Source organism: Vigna umbellata, chromosome 3 (genome assembly GCF_029865625.1).
Source record: "Vigna umbellata cultivar VRB3 chromosome 3, Vumbellata_1.0, whole genome shotgun sequence".
NCBI lineage: Eukaryota > Viridiplantae > Streptophyta > Magnoliopsida > Fabales > Fabaceae > Vigna > Vigna umbellata.
The window spans coordinates 15,532,252-15,553,855 of NC_142167.1; the positions used below are offsets into that span (position 1 = coordinate 15,532,252).

The 21,604-nt window shown below is 34.3% G+C and overlaps 2 protein-coding genes across 2 annotated transcripts; one reads left to right on the forward strand and one right to left on the reverse strand.

Annotated features, from left to right (window-relative positions):
• Positions 1-625: 625 nt before the first annotated feature.
• LOC124847206 (DNA ligase 1) lies at positions 626-9,134 on the forward strand. Its single transcript, XM_047324644.2, has 17 exons — positions 626-1,515; positions 1,701-1,817; positions 2,701-2,802; positions 2,885-3,001; positions 3,413-3,643; positions 3,730-3,824; positions 3,960-4,047; positions 4,445-4,576; positions 6,364-6,476; positions 6,825-6,926; positions 7,007-7,068; positions 7,226-7,297; positions 7,381-7,454; positions 7,539-7,595; positions 8,321-8,398; positions 8,487-8,564; positions 8,670-9,134. The coding sequence occupies exons 1-17, from the start codon at positions 748-750 to the stop codon at positions 8,742-8,744; spliced, it is 2,361 nt and encodes a 786-aa protein (XP_047180600.1). The 5' UTR covers positions 626-747; the 3' UTR covers positions 8,745-9,134.
• Positions 9,135-10,511: 1,377 nt separating this feature from the next.
• Positions 10,512-12,029, reverse strand: LOC124847207 (uncharacterized). Its single transcript, XM_047324645.2, has 2 exons — positions 11,870-12,029; positions 10,512-11,769 (listed from the first exon to the last, which is right to left on the reverse strand). The coding sequence occupies exons 1-2, from the start codon at positions 11,921-11,923 to the stop codon at positions 11,050-11,052; spliced, it is 774 nt and encodes a 257-aa protein (XP_047180601.1). The 5' UTR covers positions 11,924-12,029; the 3' UTR covers positions 10,512-11,049.
• Between the last annotated feature and the right edge of the window lie 9,575 nt (positions 12,030-21,604).

The following is a 21,604-nucleotide window of genomic DNA, read 5'->3' on the forward strand; positions in this document are numbered from 1 at the left end:
GTTAAATTTGTTCACACCAATAAATCTAAACTAAAAGAGGATGAATTGGATTTAAAAGATTTTAATACATTTGTTTAAAAAATAATATAGAGAATTATTTTAATGGATTTTTTCAATAATTTGTAGATATAAAGAATGACTAATGAAAGGAAACAATAATCACACAAGAATTTATCTCTGATTCGATTTAAAAAATCCTAAGTCTTATTCTAAACAATCTTAATTTAAAAAGATTTTCATTATGATGATTTTGAATTTATACAAATTCACATAAGTACTCTTAAACTCTAACAATTAAAGAGTAAACTTTTGCCAATAATATTACAAGCAATCAGGCTAAAAAAAGGAAGGTACTCTTCCAGAATTAAAACCAAATCCAGATTTATAGAATCCTTATCGATGTTATTAATAATTATATATTAATGTAACATGTTAATGACATACAATTACACTAAATTATATTATTTCAATAATCAATTATGATATTTTAACCTTATCCAAAGTAACTAGTTGGAACATAATCAAAACTTAAATTCACTTAATTGTTTGATCCCTTTCAATAAAAATATAAAATATGTACACAATTTAATCTAGTTGCAGAAATTAATTTTTATTGTGTGTAAGTGCAAGCAAGCGCTGTTGTTCCCGCCACTTCTATAGTCTCTGGCGGACCTCCCGCTTCTCTAACAAACTCAGTCACTCACGCTCTGTTTGCCCTTTCAAATCACTCACTCGGTTCATTCATTCATGCTCGCATTGCATTTTCGATCCTCTTTTGGTTCTTCTTTTCGTCTTTCTTTCTGTTTCTCTCGAACTGTTAGGGTTCCTTCTCTCGTCTCTTTCCCTCTTTCTCTCTTCTCTGTCCCTCTCCGCGTCATGTCTAAGCCACCATCCGCCTTCGACGCTCTCATGGCCGCCGCTAAGAAGAATTCCAAATCCAAAACATCCAAGCTTTCATCACCTCCCAAGAAAAGAAAATCTCCACTCTCCACTTCCTCACAAAACCCTAGCAACCCCAAATCTCCCAAACTGCCTTCTCCGCCCATAACCGTTGAACCGGAGCAAGCAGTTAAACAGGAAGAAGTTGCTAAACCAGAAGCTGTTAAGCCGGAACCGCGGAAGGTACGCCAACTGTCAACGTCTTCTTCGAAGGGGAAGACGGAGGAGCTGAAGAAGCAAGTTGCGCAGCTGAAGCAGAAGCCTTCCAGTTTCGATCCCGCTTCGATGATTGCATGGGAGAAGGGACAGCCCGTGCCGTTTCTCTTTCTCGCCTTGGCATTCGATATGATTTCTCAGGAAAGTGGAAGAATAGTTATCACTGACATTGTTTGCAATGTGCTGCGGACTGTGATGCTGGCCACGCCGGAGGATCTTGTTCCCGTCGTTTACCTCTCCGCAAACCGGATTGCGCCTGCTCATGAAGGGTTGGAATTGGGAATCGGCGAGTCGATCATTTCCAAGGCGCTCGCGGAGGCTTATGGAAGGAACGAGAATTGGATTAAGACTCAGTATCAGGTGACTGAATTTAGATGTGTCCTTTTGTTCTTTCTTTGTTTAGTTGGATTTGACCGTGGAAGATCATTGTTAAGAGGCGGTTTCAGTTCTTTTGGTTTGCTAAGAATTGGTATCGGGTGACTGAGTTTTTCTTCCATTCTTGCTGCTGAGACGATTTTGACCGAAGGGTATTTTATTATTGACAGAAAAAAGGTGATTTGGGCTTGGTCGCCAAAGAGAGCCGTTCATCTCAACCTATGATGTGGAAGCCTGAAGCATTAACCATCAGGAAGGTTTTCAACACTTTTCGCCTTATTGCTAAGGTATGTTAGCATTGATTTTGAATATTGTGCATTTTGTTGTCCGCTTATTCACATTACATCTCAACCTTTTCCTCAAGCCTGTGGTTTATTGTTTTTAAATATAAACAAATTACGTTAAAATTGAGGTTTATTGAAATCGCACATGATCCCCCAGTCAACAAGAATCTCCCTTGCAGGCAATTACACAGTCTAATGTGTTTCTGTTGGGTTTATTTCAAACAAGTAAATGAGTTTATTACAGGGTTTAAAAAAGGAGGGTTATTTACTTTCTAAATAGCAGTGCCTAGTTTTTTGTCGACGAGCTGCATCTATAAGTTCTTCCCATGCATGGATCAATTTGAAATTATTATTACAACGTGGAGTGATTGAGGAAACTAAGCACAACATGGCCATGGCCCTTTGCTTTAGGATAACCTCGTTTTAGTGCATTCTCATGCGGTATAACAGCATGAATGGTAAAAAGAGAGTAGAGAATTTGCAAAAGTAAATTCTGAGTAAACTGGTATTGAAGACTTGGAGAGCGTAATTGGTCTCTCTATCATAAGTTGTGCATAGAGCACATCAGTCATTTTCAGCTCATTTTTTTGATACTCTATTATGGTTAGAAGTTTGTTGGAGTTTAATGTGCCTGGGATGGAGGTTCGTTTGTGTCTTTTGTTGAAGCCATGGCTTATTGAAAGCTATGTTATACGTTTCTTTTCATCTTTAAATTTCTCGAAATCTGTTTGGTGAGCATGTTAGAAGTTACTATGGCTGGGTGTATGTCCTGCAAGGGAAGAAAGGAGGAATTTGTTGTTGGGATTTGAATTGAATACATATTTGTGTATAACTGAATTTTTCTAAATAATGCTGATACTTTTTCTTTATTTCTAAATGTGTACAGGAATCTGGAAAAGACAGTCAAGAGAAAAAAAAGAATCATATCAAGGCACTTCTTGTTGCTGCAACTGACTGTGAACCTCAATATCTAATTCGTTTGCTTCAGGTTGAAATTTTAATTCTTCATTGAAGCTTGCTGGTGTGGGCTTACTTATTCATGTTAATTGCATCTTGTTCTTGTTTTCTAGACGAAGTTGCGAATTGGTTATGCAGAGCAAACTCTATTGGCTGCACTAGGCCAAGCTGCGGCATACACTGAAGAACACTCTAAACCGCCTCCTGAAATTCAGTCTCCTTTTGAAAAGGTAAGCTAATGTTATTGAACTGGGAAATATGGATAAGAGTGAATTGGTTTACATGGCCTAGTCTTGTGAGTTCATGTTGAATAGCAATATTCGCCTTTGGGTTTTAAGCATTTTAAGTGGTTCTGAACTAAATTTTTTGGGGTAGGGTGCTACTGCTGCTGTAGTTGGTATCAGTGATTTCTGATGAAGATACCACCCACCTTTTCCCTATTCTGCATTTTAGGAAACATTGGGCAGAGATTCATTATATTTCATTTCCTATTATATATATATATATATATATATCATATATGTATATATATAATATATAATATATATATATCATATATGTATATATATATATCATATATGTATATATATATATCATATATGTATAAATATATATTTATTTCTGGTTTCATTTTGCATCAGGCTTCGGATATTGTTAAACAAGTCTATTCTGTTCTTCCTGACTATGACAAAATAATATCTGCACTGCTTACGGAGGGTCTATGGAAGCTTCCAAAGACTTGTAAATTTACTCCAGGTGTTCCAATTAGACCTATGCTATCAAAGGCAGCAAAAAGTGTAACTGAAGTTCTGAACAAATTCCAGGATGTGGAATTTACCTGTGAATACAAATACGATGGAGAGCGTGCCCAGGTGATACTTCATGGTCAAGTCTTCCATCCGAAACATAACTCTTGTAATATTAATTATGTGCAATAACATTATCTGCATTGAAACAGATACATTACTTGGAGAATGGTTCAGTTGAGATTTACAGTAGACAAGCAGAACGGAACACCGAGAAGTTTCCTGATGTTGCTGCTGCAGTTTCAAGGTAAAAAAAAAAGCTTTATTGGGAATGATATATTTGAGGTCTGGTTCAGCCTTTTTGGGTAGCACACTTCCTAACAAGATGAAGTTGCATTTAGTAAACAATCACTTGTAATGACCATTTTCTGTCAGTGAACAGGTTGAAGAAAACAAGTGTATCTTCATTTATTCTTGATTGTGAAATTGTTGCATATGACCGTGCAACACAAAAACTTCTTTCTTTCCAGGTAATTGTAATGCTGTTTTTCTTTTTGGACGTTAGTACATTATCAGAAACCTTTTTATACCGGCAGTTAATCAATATTAGGTCCTTTGGTATGTTATGCCTGTGTTGTCTTTCCTATCTTGGTGACACAAGTTTTCGGTTTCTGATATTTTTGTTCTGGGATTTGAATTAGACATGACTTGAAAGAAGAAAATAATGTTTTTTTAACTGATACATAGAAAGTTCTCTAGTATAGAATAGATAGGACATGTATCAGAGTTAGCTATCTGCTCATCTATATCCCTTATAATGGAAAATTGCATTTACATTTATGACCTGCACTTGTATATGACATGTTATCAAGGGCTTCACATTTAAATTCTCTTTCACTCTTTCAAGAACATGTTTGTTTTTGACAGACCCTCAGTACTCGAGCTCGCAAGAAAGTAGAAATTGAAGATATAAAGGTTAATGTTTGTGTATTTGCTTTTGATTTGTTGTATCTAAATGGCCAAGAACTTCTTCAGGAAAACCTTAGAGTCCGCAGAGAGGTACCTACTTTTATCTTTGCTCTGGCAATAGTTTCATGTTTTTTATTTCTTTATTATGTAGCTTAGTCCTTGATAGAGAAGGCTGACAGTTGTAAACCTAAAAGCTGATCCAGCTTTTGAGATACGTTTTTTAGTTTGGTAGTGTTAGGACTCAAGGGCAAGAGGAGAGTCCAACATTAAAAACTAGTCTATTAGGTAGAAGAACCTCAATGGTAAGTATCATATTAAGTAGTTCACCCTACTCATTGTGGGACTCCTAACATTTTCACCCCTTTTAAGGACTGACATCAATCATCAATTAGTATTTTTGTTTACACCAATTGTTACGACTTAGCACAGGAGGAGAGCTCAACCTAAAAAACCAAGTCCATTAGTTGGGAGAACCTCAAGCTTTAAGTGAGTAATGTGAGGATTTTGCATGAATTGTCAAATAACTTTGACAAATATTAGGTCTTGTAATAATGAGATAAATGTAGCTCCATTATCTTTATAGATATGAAAAAGTTTCACCTTAGTCCACAATCAAATTTTGATTTAACAAACCCAATAGGTTGTTCCATGTAAATTTCATCAATAAACAATGAAAGGAAAACATTTTTAATGTCAAGCTAATGAAGTGGCCGATGGCAAATAACAACCATTGCAAAAGAAAGGCCTAGCAAGTATTCCAGTGCATATAAACTTGTGTATATCCTTTGACCACCAATCAAGCTTTGAGGTGCTCAACTTCATCACTAAGTCCAACTTTAACAACATAAACCCAACCACAATCTTCTTTCTAGATGGAATAGGAACAAACTTCCATGTGCCATTGCTTGGGAGAATGTGCACTTCATCAATCATAGATGTGCTTCATCAATCATGGCTTATTGCCATTCAAGATGAGGTGTTTCATTAGTAGTTTTAGGAACCATGGTACAGACAAAGAAGCAACAAAAGAACATGATGGAGACAATGATAAATTGAAAAGTTATAAATAGGATATGGATTAAACTCATAAGTCAACTATTACTTACGAAGGTTAACCCTCCACAGATTGAGAAATACAACCCTTGGCCCCTTAGAAGATTGACCTTGATGGTTCAATTTTTCAAATTTAAGTCTCAAATGCTCTTGGTACTCATTGGAAAACTTGGTAACAAGAAATGTGCACCTAGAAGATGTCGACAAGACGAACGACATGTAATTCCACATCAAGAAGGTGGCACATTAACTCAGATGCCTGATAAAGGACAATTAGAGATTGGAGCAAGGCAGCCTGTCACAAAGCTTTTGTTCATGTCATCACCAAGGTTGCGTTGGGTCATGCTCTTCAAGACACACCTAACCCTAACTTAGCTAGGAAATACGGTTTTGGACTGTGGTAGTAGACAACTGATACTGGTGGTCCGACAACAGGGCACTAATTTTGACGTCAAATTGGTGGTAATAAAAATCAGCCAGTTGCTTATATATATATATATATATATATATTATATATATATATAATATATATTCTATAACAGTAAACCCTTAGGCTAGGACACCCAAATTACAGCTTTATGAAAACTGTACAATACAGTAACAATCATAATTTTAACAATACTTGAGCATTGAGACTCTTCCACCTAAAGGACTAGTCTTTTAGGTTGGGTTCTCTTGCTTAAGTCCTAACAGGTAGGGAAACTAATTGATTTCTTTCACAATGTTAATTTAATGTTATTTACTCATTGAATTTATTCAATAAATCATGGCCTTCTATACAAATAAGAGCTACTTATTGATGGGTATCTGTTTTCTCTCTGCAGCATCTATATGCCTCTTTTGAGGAAGAATCTGGTTTTCTCCAGTTTGCAACAGCATTAACTTCAAATGATGTTGAGGAGATACAGAATTTTCTTGACCAAGCTGTTGGTGCTAGGTGCACGTTTTCTTCTAGATAGTTTTGAATTTAAAATAATGCATTATTTCAGCATAATGTATGATACTCTGCAACTTATGCTAATGAGATTTACTATTAGTATTTGAGAGGAATACGAAGATTGGACTAATTAGTCTGTTTGTTTTTCCATTCAATCAGCTTGAACTTTAATGATACGTTAGACAAGGATTTTTCTGAATGTGCTTTATTTAGTTATCAGGACAAACTGGCAAAACAAACTGACTCTTGATTATTTATTGTTCAGCAATCAGATGTTTAAAATTTGTTTTTCTTACTATAATTTGAATGAGAATTTGTCATTAATATTCGGTGTCTCTTGATTCGTAGTTGTGAGGGATTGATTATTAAGACACTAAATGAGGACGCTACATATGAACCTGCCAAGCGATCACTCAACTGGCTAAAACTGAAGAAAGATTATATGGACAAGTAAGGATGTGTGTTCTGACGTTCATATTTCTTAATTCTTTATTATGAATTTCTGTTTACTCATCAGTTCTAGTTTACAGTTTAGGGGACTCTGTAGACTTGGTACCTATTGCTGCTTTCCATGGGCGTGGAAAACGTACAGGTGATCATGAGTATACTCTATAGTGTGATGTGGCTTATGTTACTCGTCTTTTTTAACAGCGTGTATGAAGAAGGCTATGTCTTTGGGATTTAGATACACTGCTATTGTAAACCCTCAGCTTAGAGAGGTTTGAATGAAATAGTGCCATGTCTTGTAGGAGTCTATGGTGCCTTCCTCCTTGCTTGCTATGACAACAATAATGAAGAATTTCAAACTATTTGCAAGATTGGTTAGTATTATTTTAATTTTGTAGTCACTGCCGAGTTCATTCGTTAAGATTCTTTCTCTTAATCTTCTTGTTATGGTGGGCAGGAACGGGTTTCTCTGAATCTGTACTTGTAGAACGTTCTTCCAGTCTTCGCTCTCAAGTGATTTCCAAGCCGAAGGTCCCAGCCTCTTCTTTCACTCTTACCCTTTTCTAGTCATGCTTGATGTTTTTGAAATTACTTTAAACCGCTCTTTGATTTCAGTCATACTATAGATTTGGGGAAACACTCAATCCTGATGTCTGGTTTGAAGCCAGTGAGGTGAGAGTTATCCTGACTTTTCTTGGCGATTTCACTATTATTGTCTTTTCCAATTGTGCTGTAGCCTACCATCATTATAGAGTCATCTTATCTCTTACTGGTATTACTGTGTCCTTGTTTTAAATTTCCCAGTACTTCAATGGAATACATGGAAGAACATTCATACTGTTGGGAATACTATCATAGTTTGATGCCACTCGAATGTGGCTGAATGATCTCCCAATGTGATCGAGTAGGGATTATATGCAACCTTGTTCTTGACATTACTTTCTAGAATAATGAGCGCAGTTGGCAAAGCATTACTAATAATAGTGGGAAGGATAATGGGCATATGGCAATTCTAGTTTTAAATAAACGGTGAAAGCTCGTATGTTGTATTTGGTAGAGAAGAACGAAACACGTTTGATGAAAATAAAATAGGAAAGTAGAAATATATAAGAAATAAAATAGAAAGTTGAAGATGATTGGTTGAAGAGAAATAGAAAGACGAGTGAAAGTAAGTGAAAAATGTTAGTATGTTCCATTTTTTTCAAACTGGTTTCACTCACCAACAATCTACACTAATTTCATCTTTTTTGGTTCCCTAAAAAAATCATGCCACTGGAGTTGAAACGATTTTTCCAGTGCCTTATTTTTAATTGTATATTTTTATCCAATAAAATCGTATTATGCTCTTTCTAGCAATCTTTTTATGCATTAGTTGTATGTTACCTAATTTCATCCAGGTGTGGGAGGTGAGAGCGGCAGACCTGACCATTAGCCCTGTCCACCGTGCTGCAGCGGGCATAGTAGATCCGAACAGGGTAATAGAATGAATTGATGTGTAACATTGTTTAATTATTGATAATAGCTGTATTTAATTTTTTTGGTTGGCATTTATTTTTTTTGAAGGGCATCTCTCTTCGATTTCCAAGGCTGGTTCGAGTCCGGCATGACAAAGCTCCTGAACAGGCCACATCATCTGAGCAGGTAAAGTGCAATCTATTTTATCTGACCAACAATGATAGAAGATTGAAAAAATAGTAATGGGAACTCAAATTGATTATTTTTGGTCTTGTTTCGATTGCTTTGCAGATTGCTGAGTTGTATAAAGCTCAAAAACACAATCAAGCGAATAAACAAGATGACGAAGATGAAGAAGATTATTGAGCGGAAAATTTTTCCTCTTTTTCCTGCTGAAATATAAAATGTAAGTTGTATATGGCTGATGATCGCATGAGAGAAAGATGTGTATATGCGAAATTTTGCCTAAGCTTAGGTCAGAGAGCATGACTGCACGTTTAACATTATTTGAAAATTCGATGTACAACGTAGAAGAAGCTCATGGAGGGCCCCAAAAGTAGACATTTGCGCTTAAACCATGTTAATTCCTGTCTACAATTCTGTTTTGTTCTTGTAACATGATGCTGTAGTTTAGGCGGTTAGCATTGACGGAAACAGTTCTCAATATTAGTCCATGTGTCATAAGATTTAGCATGGCACGTCTTGTGGAGCTTTATCTTTCCGTTTTCAATTGTAAAACTGTTGTATTGAACTTTCTTTTTAACTGTACATGACTGTTTTGAAAAATCTAATTCTAATTGCATGAACCTGACTCAGAAGATAAGATTAAATATTATTTCCGTCGTGGAGTTTATTAGAGAAAAGGACTGGGTTCAATGATTGCTCGAAGGATGTAAGTGAGATATGCCTAATGTTTAGAACAAGAGTTCATCTTCCAAGTCATCCGTGTTCTGTGGAGTAAGACCCTAAACCCTTTTCACTTCGATCCCAGTTTAAGGTTCTGCCATTGGTCCAAACTCTTTCGTTTCTTACATTTCTTTGTCTTTTTTTTACCCTCCTTTGGATGCAGACTGGAAATGTCTTCAATCTTTGAATTTTCATTTGTTCTTTGAACATAGACGGGGTTGCTTGTCGGCCCGACGTATAACTATGGGCCTGGGCTTTATTTGGTTAAAACCGTCTTTGAGATTGTTCTAATTTGGCTTATTCGGCCTAATGTTGACCGAAGCTTCAACCTCTCTTGTCTTTTAAGGCACGAGTCGCGTCATTTGCGCAGCCTGTGTTCACCGTTCGGAAGAGGCTTAGCGTGTTTTCTAGGACTTCCTTGTTGCCCTCACCGGCAAGGATATATTGATGTAAAGTTTAATTAATTACACAGCTAGCTGGATGAAAACAACGTCGTTTCTATTTTAATTTCTCGATTAAGAAACTAACTTTCTATAGCTGGCGCTAACCGCGCAAAAGAAGAGAGATATACAGTAAATAATCCTGGTTAAAATGCCACAAAACATTAGCTTCTTGAACAGTGACAAGTGCTGGATAAAGTTTACGTTTGAAAAATACGTGAAGTACGCAACACTTTTAGCCAAATTCTTGCAGCCTCTGCATTCTACCTGTCTGCTTTGAAGAAGACTGTCCATGTGATTTCCCTTGACCTGACCTTCACACTGTTGTAGAACATGGCTACACTTAGTATGGAATTTGACGCTGACATCCTTCTATTGGATCATCATATCTTCAAAATTCGTCCCAATTATTCATAGTTTGATAACTAAAAGGATTTCTAAAATAATCCCACTGGAACAGAGATGGCACACCCTGAATTATAAGGTGATATCATAGATCGGAAACAACCTTTTGTTGAAAATTGAGGTACATAATGATTTAACATTTATTTGTAGAGTGGATGATTTTCCCTTTGGTTACCATGCTTTCATGGAGCATCATACATAGAATTGGTCAAAGTGAACTACTATTGTGCCTCTTTGAAAGGAAGAAATATTTGGCGCGCTCTTATGGAATGATATAGAGATTGAGATTGATTGATACTGGTATAGATTTACATATGACAGAAGCAAAGGAGGGTTAGCTTTAGTTAAGGGAATTAGTGTTAGAAAAAGAGAGGAAATAGGATTAGAAGTGAATAATGATAACTTGTCTAAAAAAGCTTAATATAATCATACACCACACCAGTAATAGATCCTGATTCTGATTTGTGGGTCCACCAAACCCTACACGCAGAGCTCATGGCCGTCCCCCTTGGTGGTTGGCCACACTATCTCCCAACCCCAACGACTACACAACCAATCACCCGTCCCTTTAATTGTTGATGTGATCTTACACATCAACCCTTCTCTCTCTCTCCCACACTCACACACTCATCACTTCCTGCACTACATTATCCTAGTTACATTACAATTTCAGACACCCTTTCACCTCACACAAAACAAAAGGAGAATGTGAAAAGGGCAAAAATGCCAGTCAAGGACAAATCATTCATCCAATATCACCAGAAACCCAAAATCAAACCTTTTTTTTTTCCTTCAGCTCTTTTCCTCCCACCGAGTTAAAACAAACCACTGTACATACGCTAGATCAGTCGAATCGAATAAATTAAAACTAAAAAGGATAAATACAACTGACTGGATAACAGTAACAGTTGTAGTACTGGTCAGTGAAGTACAATCCTTTGGAACTTGGTCTGCGTGGGAGAATCAGAGCCCTCACAGAAAACCCTTTTCCTACTCACTCTCCCGCAGTTGGAGGTGAAGGAGTCTTGGTGGAGGAATTGTGCTTGCGCTTGTGTTTGCGCCTGTTGCTGTGCCTGCGGGGAAGGAATGGTGACAGGAGGAATCTCGAAGGACTCAAGAGCGGGTGGAGGGTGTCTCCATTGAGGGAGTGGTCCCGCGAGAAGCAGAGTCTGAAGCAGGGGACCTGCTTTCATCACTGCCTGCAAAAGCTTACCTTTTTCTGGCAACGGTTTATCTGGTGATATAAGCTCAATCATTGACTCTGGCAACTGTGCCTGCCCACCACCCAAATGCTCCATGATCGGAGAGGAAACAATGCTTTCTTCACAATCCGATGACGACAGCCCATTGTTGGAGTCAATCCCTCTCCTGGGCTCATCCTCAATGCTCGAAATCCCAGAAGCAGGGGCCGTTTGCTGATGCTGCTGCTGCTGCTTTTGCTGCTGGAAAACCATTTTCTCCACCACCAGTCTTTGCCATTTCTCTTGTGCCTCGTCTCTCTCTCTCATCACCTTGTTCAGAAGCTCCTTCAGGGTTTGAAGCTGATCGTCCCTCTTCCTCAGCTCCTCTTGCACACTCGCTCTCGTCTGTTCCAGCTCAAGAGTCGTGCACATCAGCGACTGCTTGAGCTCCTCCACTGACTGTCTCATCACAGTTATGCAATAAGGTCACGAATTAGTCTACCCTTTTTTTCCACCCGAAAGAAACAAAAAAATAAATAAATAAAAATCAAGGCTTTACCTTTCCGTGGCAGTAGTAAGCCCAACTGAGAAGAGGACTGCGTTGGTTGTCCATGTGTTGGAATCCCGAAACTAGAATTGGAGTTGTGGGAAGAGAGAAAGTGAAAGGGGAATGAAGAAAAGTGGATTGAGAGTGTTTGGGGGGTTTGGAGATGGTTGAAGGTGTTTTATAAGGAGTCCAAGTTCCTGTGTGGGGTTGAAAAAAACAACACAAAAAGCCAAAACCTTAACTGTTCCAAAATCCTTTCTCTTTCTCCATCTTATGATAATCTCTTTGCTTCCCTTTTGCATTTTCATTTCCTACATTCTTAAAACTTAATTTCATGTCACTACAATATTAACGCAAAATATTGTGTTAGTAAAAATATCAATATGTTTCTGATACAGCATTTATTTTTCACTGTTATTGATTCTAAGTAACCCTTAAATAGAAAAACAGTAAATAAGTAAGGTCTTCTTCAAAGTAACTATAATTGCAATCATTATTATTAGACAAAAAGATATATATTCTATTATCAACTATGAATTCTTCATCCTAATTAATTACGTAGGAACAGTGAAAAATTATTACTTTTATCTTGTAACCATCTTTCGTCCGTTTAACGGAACATATTAATAAAGAGATGTTAGAGGCATGGAGAGTAACACTCTCAATATTTATGATACAAAATTCATTTTGTAAAATATTAAATTCAACTTAACACTACATTATATATGCATAACTTTTTTTCATATATACTTTATTATTTTACCGTACATATTTCACTTTTTTTTCTTTTTTAATAATAACTGTATTGTATGATTGTGTGAATAATTTCAAATAGGACAATTTGTCGATCACACGATAAACATGAACATGTGTGTGGTTTGAATAATAATCTATAAGGACATTACTTTTAATATTAATCAAATTAGAACAAAATGTAATTATTACTAAATTTATCATAATTAGGTCGACACTAATAACAGATTCACTCTAAAATTTATAAATACATATTTAAGATAAATAAATAAATAATCACATTAAATATCTAAATGACTAAATTCGAATTAACTTTGACATCGAAAAATCTTTCGAAGACACTTTTCAAATGATGTTAGACAGATAAAAGATTTTGAATAAGAAGGTGAAGAATGGGTTTGAACATCTTAGATTAAGATATTGTTCGAGAAAGTTGATCTCAATCTTATATTCTGAAATAAAATCGTTTATTCAAATTTGTTATATATATATAAAAAAATCCTCTTCAGTTCTTAGTTCTTCGCGTTTCCAACATTTACATGCTGTTGATGAAGAAAAATTTAAGAAAGTGACCAAGTAAAACACACTGATAACCTTCAACCATAAAGTAAAAAAATAATAAAAAAAATGAAGATGTGGGAGTGACATGTTCCTTAAAAGAGCCAATTATAATAAAACACCTTCCTTTGTTTTCTAAACATAAATTTCTCATATGATTTGAAAATTATAACTAATGGGAGGAGCTATGAATATCTTTATTGATGCTAAAGGCATTGTTCTATACTGTAACTGTAATTTAATATATATATTATTACTATGAAGCCAAAACATAATTTGTTCAACGGTAAAAGTAAAAGATAAAACCTCGTAATCAACACGAGATTAATTAGATTCACGTGGATTATTTAAAACAAAAACATGGTTATTTCCAAAGTTAAGAAAATCTTAATGGTTTCAAACATTGCTGGCTTTTGACTGACACGAAGTTATTTTACGACAGTAATTTGAATGAATGCATGGGGAATGGTACGATCCTTACTATTATTGGTTACCACCATTAGAAGTAACTTAAACTCTCTCTTTCAATGCATGCATCTCCATTTTTGGCTATGGAAACTTAGCCTTTTCATTTTCATTACACGTGGGCTGCTTCATGCAGTAAATCCAAACACGTATTTTGTTTTTTTCACTCAACAATAATTTCAAATAACTCCTTCCATCGACATTAGTGTCTCACTTTGATTTTGCTTCTTTGCTTAACTAAATTACAAGATAATGTTAAGGCATGGAAACTTGTTTTCTTGGCTTCAAACAATACTTATCTTATTTTAATAAGTTCTACATTATTTCAATTGTTGTTTAGATGAATAGTATGACCATTCACCATATATAGGAAAATTAAAGCTAATTTAAATAAAATAATATTCATGAAAATAGATATACCAATTAAAATGATATAATTAAATATAAGTTTTCTCACGGAAAAGTATATGGAAGAAGAACTTTTTAACTTTTACATCTCTTTATCTGTCTTATCTTTTTGATAACTTGTTTTTTTTCATAACAATTAATAGTCATGTTATAAAAGGGATTCAAAAAATTTCAACACATCAATAAGCTAGGAATCCAAATCAAATCAATATCATCTCCAACTTAATTTTTTTTTTAAATTTATAGAATTTATTCCTTACAATTGTTTAATTTTCGTTTTTCTATTTCACATTAGACTTAAAATCACACTTAAATTTTAATATATGAAAAAAAATATTAAATAGAAATAGTCGATTTTAATTTGTGTACAAATATATTTTATATTTGTATAATACATTGACAATATATATATATATACACTATATATTTATGGAATGTACTAAATTTAGTTATCATTTGGCACATTTTATAACTGTCTACTACAAAGAGTTTTAAAATCAATGCAATTGAAAGAAATTCTTACGATATACTGCAAGAGGTGTTGACATTTTTTGGCATATAACATATTCCAATACCATTAGAGTTTGGAGTCCAGTTCACGATCTATTACTTGCAAGCATTTACAAAAGTTTTCTCCTTCTCTATCCATCAATTTAAGCTAAAAATAATCCAACTCAAACAATTTCTATGAAAGAGAATATGAATTTTTTTTTATTTATTTTGTGTTATATATGGTAATGTAGACAGACATCATGTGTCAATAGGATGATAAGACTTTTTCTTTCCTTAATGAAGCAATTGTAATTATTTGTTTTGGTTGACCATTTCAACAGTTGACAGTGTTAAAGATGTCGAATTGATATTATGAAATTAAAGTGGTTCTATGTGAAAGTACAAGCACAAGTGCGTGTAGAAGATGACCAATCTTTACTTTTTTTCGAGAAAAATATTATGATAAAGTTCAATTTGCTAGTCAACTTGAATATATACAGAAATCATTTTCGTTATAAATTTCTTTTTGAATAATTTATGTGCCATATAAAGTTTAGATAAATGATTTAGAGTTAGAAAACCCACTTGCTCGTCGTCTCTTCGTCTTTGATCATTATCTTTGGAATGTGATTTTTCTATACGTTAATGGTGGGTATCAGTAACATTTAGTTAATCAAAATCGATTTTTTATTTAGACAAAGTAAAAAAAACTAATTAATATAAAACATGATTAACTTCTAAGTTCATACATTTCGGTATTTTTAATTGAACTCCCATTTCAATTTTTTTTCCTCTGATATCTTTCTACAATCTTGTTTACTTATTTTTATAAATATAAGATTTTATCATTAATATAAAAATGATGTTGTTGTTATCATTAAATGACTAATAACTTGTATTGCTTTTATAAAAAGGTTTATTGAATAATAAAAACGGTAGGAATCAATAATAATCGTGACAAAAATAATCTTTTAATCATTGTAAGTGATGATATAAAAATCATAGAAAAAGAAATCCAAATCATTAGAAAAAATAACAACCATCAATCAATTAAAAAAATTAAACAAGTAAAAGTTTAATTTAAAAATATTAAAAAAATTAAAATACTCAATAAATTGTTTTTTTAATAAAAATTGAATTAAAAAATATTCAAAACTTAGTATAAAGTATAAAATATTCGATGCTGAATATGATACCTTTTTTATATTAATTTTAGCTGCCTATTTAAAGTATGATGTTTTCTTAAGCAAGTTGAATTTTAGGTGTATTCTTTTGTAAATAGCAAAATTTATAAAAATTCGACAATGATTCTAAATATATATTCGTGTCACCTAAGTCAATTAAAAAATTCCACTACAATAATAAATATTAAAATTTTAACCACACATTAATAAATTATAAATTCAAAATATAGAAACTAATAATTTTTAATATGTAATAAATAGTTTGCCCACTTATAACAATTTTTTTTCAACGGTTAAATAGGTTAATAGTTTCTTATATGAAAAAAAATCAATATATAATAAATATTAATTTTATTATATAGATATTAATATGCATGAGACAAGGTGATTTATAAATTTTAAAATATTTCACTATCTCATTGTAAAAAATTGTAATACTTACATTAAAAACTTCTTTATGCTTACACATTAATGTATATCAATTTTAATAAGTTAAATACTCATTCTTATAAACTACATATCTCAACTCATCGTCATCATTATACTTTGCATGCACTTGCAATTTAGTATAATGGCTTCTTTCATTTTAGATTTTGATATAAAATGAAAATACGAACACTTTATTTTTGGTAAAATAAAAGTCATAAAATGACCCAATACACGTCAAAGAACAAACATTTTTTAAAAAAATTGTTCTTATTCTATTTGGTCAGCTCACATAATAACTTTTTGACAATATTTAATGTTTTCTAGTCCAAGCGCATGCTTTAAATTTGTATGTGGAAAAAATGATTTTGTTCCATCTACATACTATTTTAATTTACTTTAATTTTTATACAAATAATTTTAAATTTTAGTTCATACTGTTTGAACTCAGAGATATTAAAAAAATAGTATATATGAGGATTACTTTTTTTTAAGTATATAAGTTAAAATAGGTGTATTGAACTATAAATTAGACCAATAATAAAATAAATAAATAAATAAATGTAAGCATGTAGCCAATAATGAACTTATATTACATATACACATAGCTCTCACCATTTAATGGAAAGAAGGAATCACTTCCAAAATTTTATATTGCCCTTTAAATTTTAAACTTACAAACATTTATTTTCTTTGATTGAATTCATGATAGATTTACTATATAGATGATATATATATATATATATATATATATATATATATATATATATATATATATATATATATATATATATATATATATATGTATAATATATATGTATGTGTGTGTTGAACAACCCAAATTTAACTCGTTTAATTTATAAGTTAAGTTCATGAACTTGATATAAAAAAATATATTTATAAACCTAGTTAAAAACTAAGTCTCTCTATTATTTTTTTCTTAAAAAAAGAAACACAACATATGTAAGAGCCTGAAAATGTAAGGCTACTAGGTCCTGCAGCCTGGCCCAAGAAGCTAAGGGCACTAGGACCTCAGAAGAGGCCTCATTTTTCCAGCTCTGAGTTTATTTTCCAGTTACCCTTTCTCTCTCTAAACTCATCTCCATTTTCTCCTTCTTGCTCTGCCTTCTCTCTACCCTTACACTCATTTGAACCGTTGAAATTTTAAATAAGTGGTGTTCTTTCGCTCACGGAGTTGAGAGCTTCCCTTCTATCCGATTAGATTTCTATTTGGGCGGGTAAGTTAGTTTCTCCACTTTTTCTTGAACTTAGGGCATGCAACTTTACATAGTTGCATGGTGCTCCTTTTGAACTTAGGACATGCAACTTTCACGGTTAGGACACTCTAGTTGACTATACTGCTCAACTTGAAGGTAAGGGGAGCTAATTATTTTTGTATGAATTTATTTTATAAAAATATATGCATATGAATGTTGAACTGGTGTGCTCTTGTGAAACTGTTTTATGACTTTTATTGTATTGGGTGTTATAACTGAAACTGTGAAATTGTGCATGTTGTGATGTAATGAATTTAATCTGTTTTGAATGAGTTTGTTGGCTGAAATTGATCTTGGAAGGTCTGGAGTAAGGGTTCTATAATAGCATGTATATGAGTATTAAATAGATGTACAGGTACTGTTTAAGGTTGATGTGGAAGGAAGTGAAAATATTAAAATTAGGCATTTCAGATTTAGAGCACAAGAGAACAAGGTAGATACTTTAAATAAATTAATTGTTAATTATTGAGAGCCTTTCTTTGTTGATTTTGGCACATCCCTGATCATATAGCAGCCCTGGCCTGGTCCAGTCAGTTGTGACTAGTCATATGTTCTGGGGTCGAAGGTGAGTTTGATGCGTTCAGACATCTGGGTCCTCTCCGGTGACCAATTGGGGTAAAGAAAGATCTCTAATAGGATGAAAATAAAATAAAACAAGTTGATTGTAGATGCATAAAGTTATCATGTGTTAATTTCTAGTCAATTATAATTTTAGGAAATCAGTCACTGTGTGTTTAGAATTTAAAGTAAAGATCCATATATAAATATATATTAGTTTAATGGTGCGTTGGTATTTCCAAACAATAACTTCAATATCCATTTTGCACTTTATGATTTATAGGGTGGGCAGTTAGTTATGATTAATTTAGAATCCAGAGTAGCCTTGATTGCAGCAAAACAGGTGCCTGAAAAGAGAGTTTGATGTGCTTCTAATATAATATAAATATGTATATTTACAAGATATTATACGTATCATATATATATATATATATATATATATATATATATTATATATATATCTATAAAATAAAGTAGGATAGTTGTTCTTATATTGAAACGTGAGTGTTAATCAATAATTATATTACTTGTTGGTATGTATAAATTGATGCATTTTATGAGTTGATGGGTTAGTTGGAGTTGTTTGGTTCTTGGTATTGATTAACTAGATTCAGTTGTGGAGATGTTATTTTTATAATTTGTGAGTGGTGAGTAATGTATATTGTTGAGATTGTGTATATGTTGATTGTGGCAGAAAGTATATGATTACAAAGTGATGAAAGTATGATCCAAGTTGTAAATCAAGTTCCATCTGTGTAGGATCTCTTGGTGAGATCCTTAGTGTAGAATGATTGCATGGTAGCTCAGTCTTAGGGGTTTTCCTGACGCTCCAATGGTCTTTCATTCTCAAGTAGAGAGGATTAATCCATGTGGTGAGGAGTAGCAGAAGGTCCTAGTCTTGGAGGCTTCCAGTATGCTCTAGGGCGCGGAACGGATTAACCTCGTGAGTGTGGTAGGGTGGAGCCCATTGGCAACGGCTTTGCAAAGCAGTAGAGGCCACCACGAGTGCATAACCCGCCATAGCTCGGTAATCATTCTGGTCCGGACGAGTCGGTCTATAAAACAATGAGTCTTGTGATGTCAATGTATCATGTTTGAGTGACTTTTGCATGTCGTGTGTGATTGAATAACATGGTTTTTATATCTAGCTCACCCTTGCTTGTTTGTGTTGTTTGTGTATGTTTCTTCTTGCGATGATCATCCATTTTGATGGGAGCAGATGGCGAGGAGGTTCCTTTGGAGACAACTTTGGAAGTTGAGGACAATGCTGCTGCCTAGTCTCCTAGGAGGTGATTAGTTGATTCTGTATTCTGAAATATTATTTCCCTTTCAGCTTACATTTTAGATCTCTTTAGAGTTCAAGCTTAGATTCTGAAGTTACTTTGAGGATGACTGTAATCTTATGTACTCTCAACTGCTTTCCTATATTATGCATGATGACGTCTTTATATATGCTTTCTATATAATTGGGATGTCACAACATATTATATATGCTTTCTATATAATTGGAATGTCACAACATAAAATTCGAAATTGTTAAATATTATAATTGTTATAAAAAATAACATATGATTAGATTTTATATTATATATTGTATTTTCTATAAATAATAAATTTAAAATAATTCATTCTTTTACATTTAAATATGTTTTACGAACTATTACTAATTTAACTATTTAATTAAGTTAAAAAGAATGAAATAGTAAATTTCAAAATACAAATAACACTTGATCTTACTGTATAGTTAAAAAAAATTAATACAATTTGACTTATAAATGCTTGATGTCACGCCCCATTAATTATTTGCTTAGTCACCTCCCTGCTTCCATTAATACGTGTGACACGTGTTCTGTGCCATTAAAGAAGCACACGCCCTCACTTGCATGCCACCGCCAGGTGTCAAATTGGAAGGTTCTGAGTTTGATAGTGGAAGCCAAGTGGCAGCGCAGGAGAGAATGTCCGTTTGACTTGGGAAGAGAAACTAATTTTCTGAAACACTCTTCCCTTCTCTGCGTGCTCTTTCATCTTCCTCAGAAAACCAAACCCTCATTTTTCCTCCTTCTCTCTAGAACTCTCCGTCTTCCCTCTTCTGCAACTCACCCTCCTTTTCTCCGTTCACGTTTCAGCACCGTGATAATCAGCACTGCACCGTGAGCTTTCCATCAAACCGATTGGTTTTGGATTCTGAAACGGGTAAGTTTCACGTCCTCAACCACTCTTCATTTTCCACATGCAAGCTCGTTTTAAATCTGCATGCACCTTCTCTGAACCAGTATTGGTTTTCTGAATTTTTAGTTGAAGAGTTTTTGGGTTTTTGAACGAAAAAGGGTAGAAGAGTTGATACTGGGATCTGGTTTTTCTTTTAAGAACGAAAGCACGTTTCCAATCCAGGTAAGGGAAGCTTATTGGTTTAATTCATGAGATGTTATGTACTGCATGTTCTGTGAATATTATTGAGTATGAATTACGGTATCAGATTTTTCTATATGATTATGATGATGAGATTGTGCATGAGAATTATGAACTATACTATGATCTGATTTAGAAAATGTATGAGAATTTGTATTGAAAAATATGGTTACTAGATGTTGAATTTGAATATGAAAATCATATGAAAAATGAACGTTCGGTCAATCTTGTAAACCGTTCGTCCTCCTTGTTTTGAAACGCTCGTTGTTTTAAATGAAAGGCCGTTCGGCCATTTAGTCAATCTGCTTACTGTATTATAAACTGTTTTGCCATATTGATTAATGTGATTATTCTAAGTATATAGTTGATGACTGTATATTTCCGGGATGTTACATTATTGGTATCAGAGCAGTTTTGTTCTTCTAAGGACACTGTAGGTTATGAGTGCATTGCGTTTTTGCTGTGTGCTTATTATGTATTTGATGAGTTATTATTTTTAACTCTTGAACAATTCTAACGCTCGTTTTCTGATGAACCAGAGAACGAATGGCCCCTAGACTTCCTCCTCCACCACAGCCTAACGAGTCTGACGCTCCCAACAACAATAGGATGTTGGAGGCTGTAATCGAACGGTTGCATCAACAAAATACTACCCTTATGGAGCAGAACGCTGCTGCTCTACAGAGTTTGGAGGCCGCTCGCGCCAGCTCTGAGACTACACAGCGACAATTGATGGAAATTCTTGCTGCAACTAGGGGCACGCCGGGGGCGTCCTCTTCTAATGTTGCGCCACATGCTGAGTGGAGTTTGGAAAGCTTTCTCCAACACCGTCCAGCCAAGTTCAGTGGGACGTGCCTTCCTGATGAGGCAGACCAATGGCTGCGTGACATGGAGAGAATTTACAACGCTAAGATGTGCCCAGATGAGAACCGCTTAGCTTTCACAGAATACCTTCTAACGGGAGAAGCGAGCCACTGGTGGGCGAGCGTGAGGGCCATATTAACGGACGCTCACAGTCCTATTACTTGGGAAGTTTTCAGGAGCAAATTCTATGAAGAATATTTTCCAGATAGCGTCCGTTCGCCAAAGAGGTGGAGTTTCTGCAGTTGACACAAGGAGGGATGACTGTTTCTGAGTATACGAACAAGTTTAAGCACTTGGTTCGTTTTAATACCATGGCAACCAGTGCGGAATGGCAGTGTAGGAAATTTGAGAAT

Excerpts from the sequence above, each read along its gene's own strand:
- LOC124847207 (XM_047324645.2), bottom strand. The coding sequence starts at position 11,923 with ATGGACAACCAACGCAGTCCTCTTCTCAGTTGGGCTTACTACTGCCAC. Across the intron at positions 11,770-11,869 it reads CTTACTACTGCCACGGAAAG|TCAGTGGAGGAGCTCAAGCA; the intron begins GTAAAGCCTTGA and ends GTGATGAGACAG.
- LOC124847206 (XM_047324644.2), top strand. The coding sequence starts at position 748 with ATGCTCGCATTGCATTTTCGATCCTCTTTTGGTTCTTCTTTTCGTCTT. Across the intron at positions 1,516-1,700 it reads GGATTAAGACTCAGTATCAG|AAAAAAGGTGATTTGGGCTT; the intron begins GTGACTGAATTT and ends TATTATTGACAG. Across the intron at positions 7,298-7,380 it reads TCAAACTATTTGCAAGATTG|GAACGGGTTTCTCTGAATCT; the intron begins GTTAGTATTATT and ends TATGGTGGGCAG.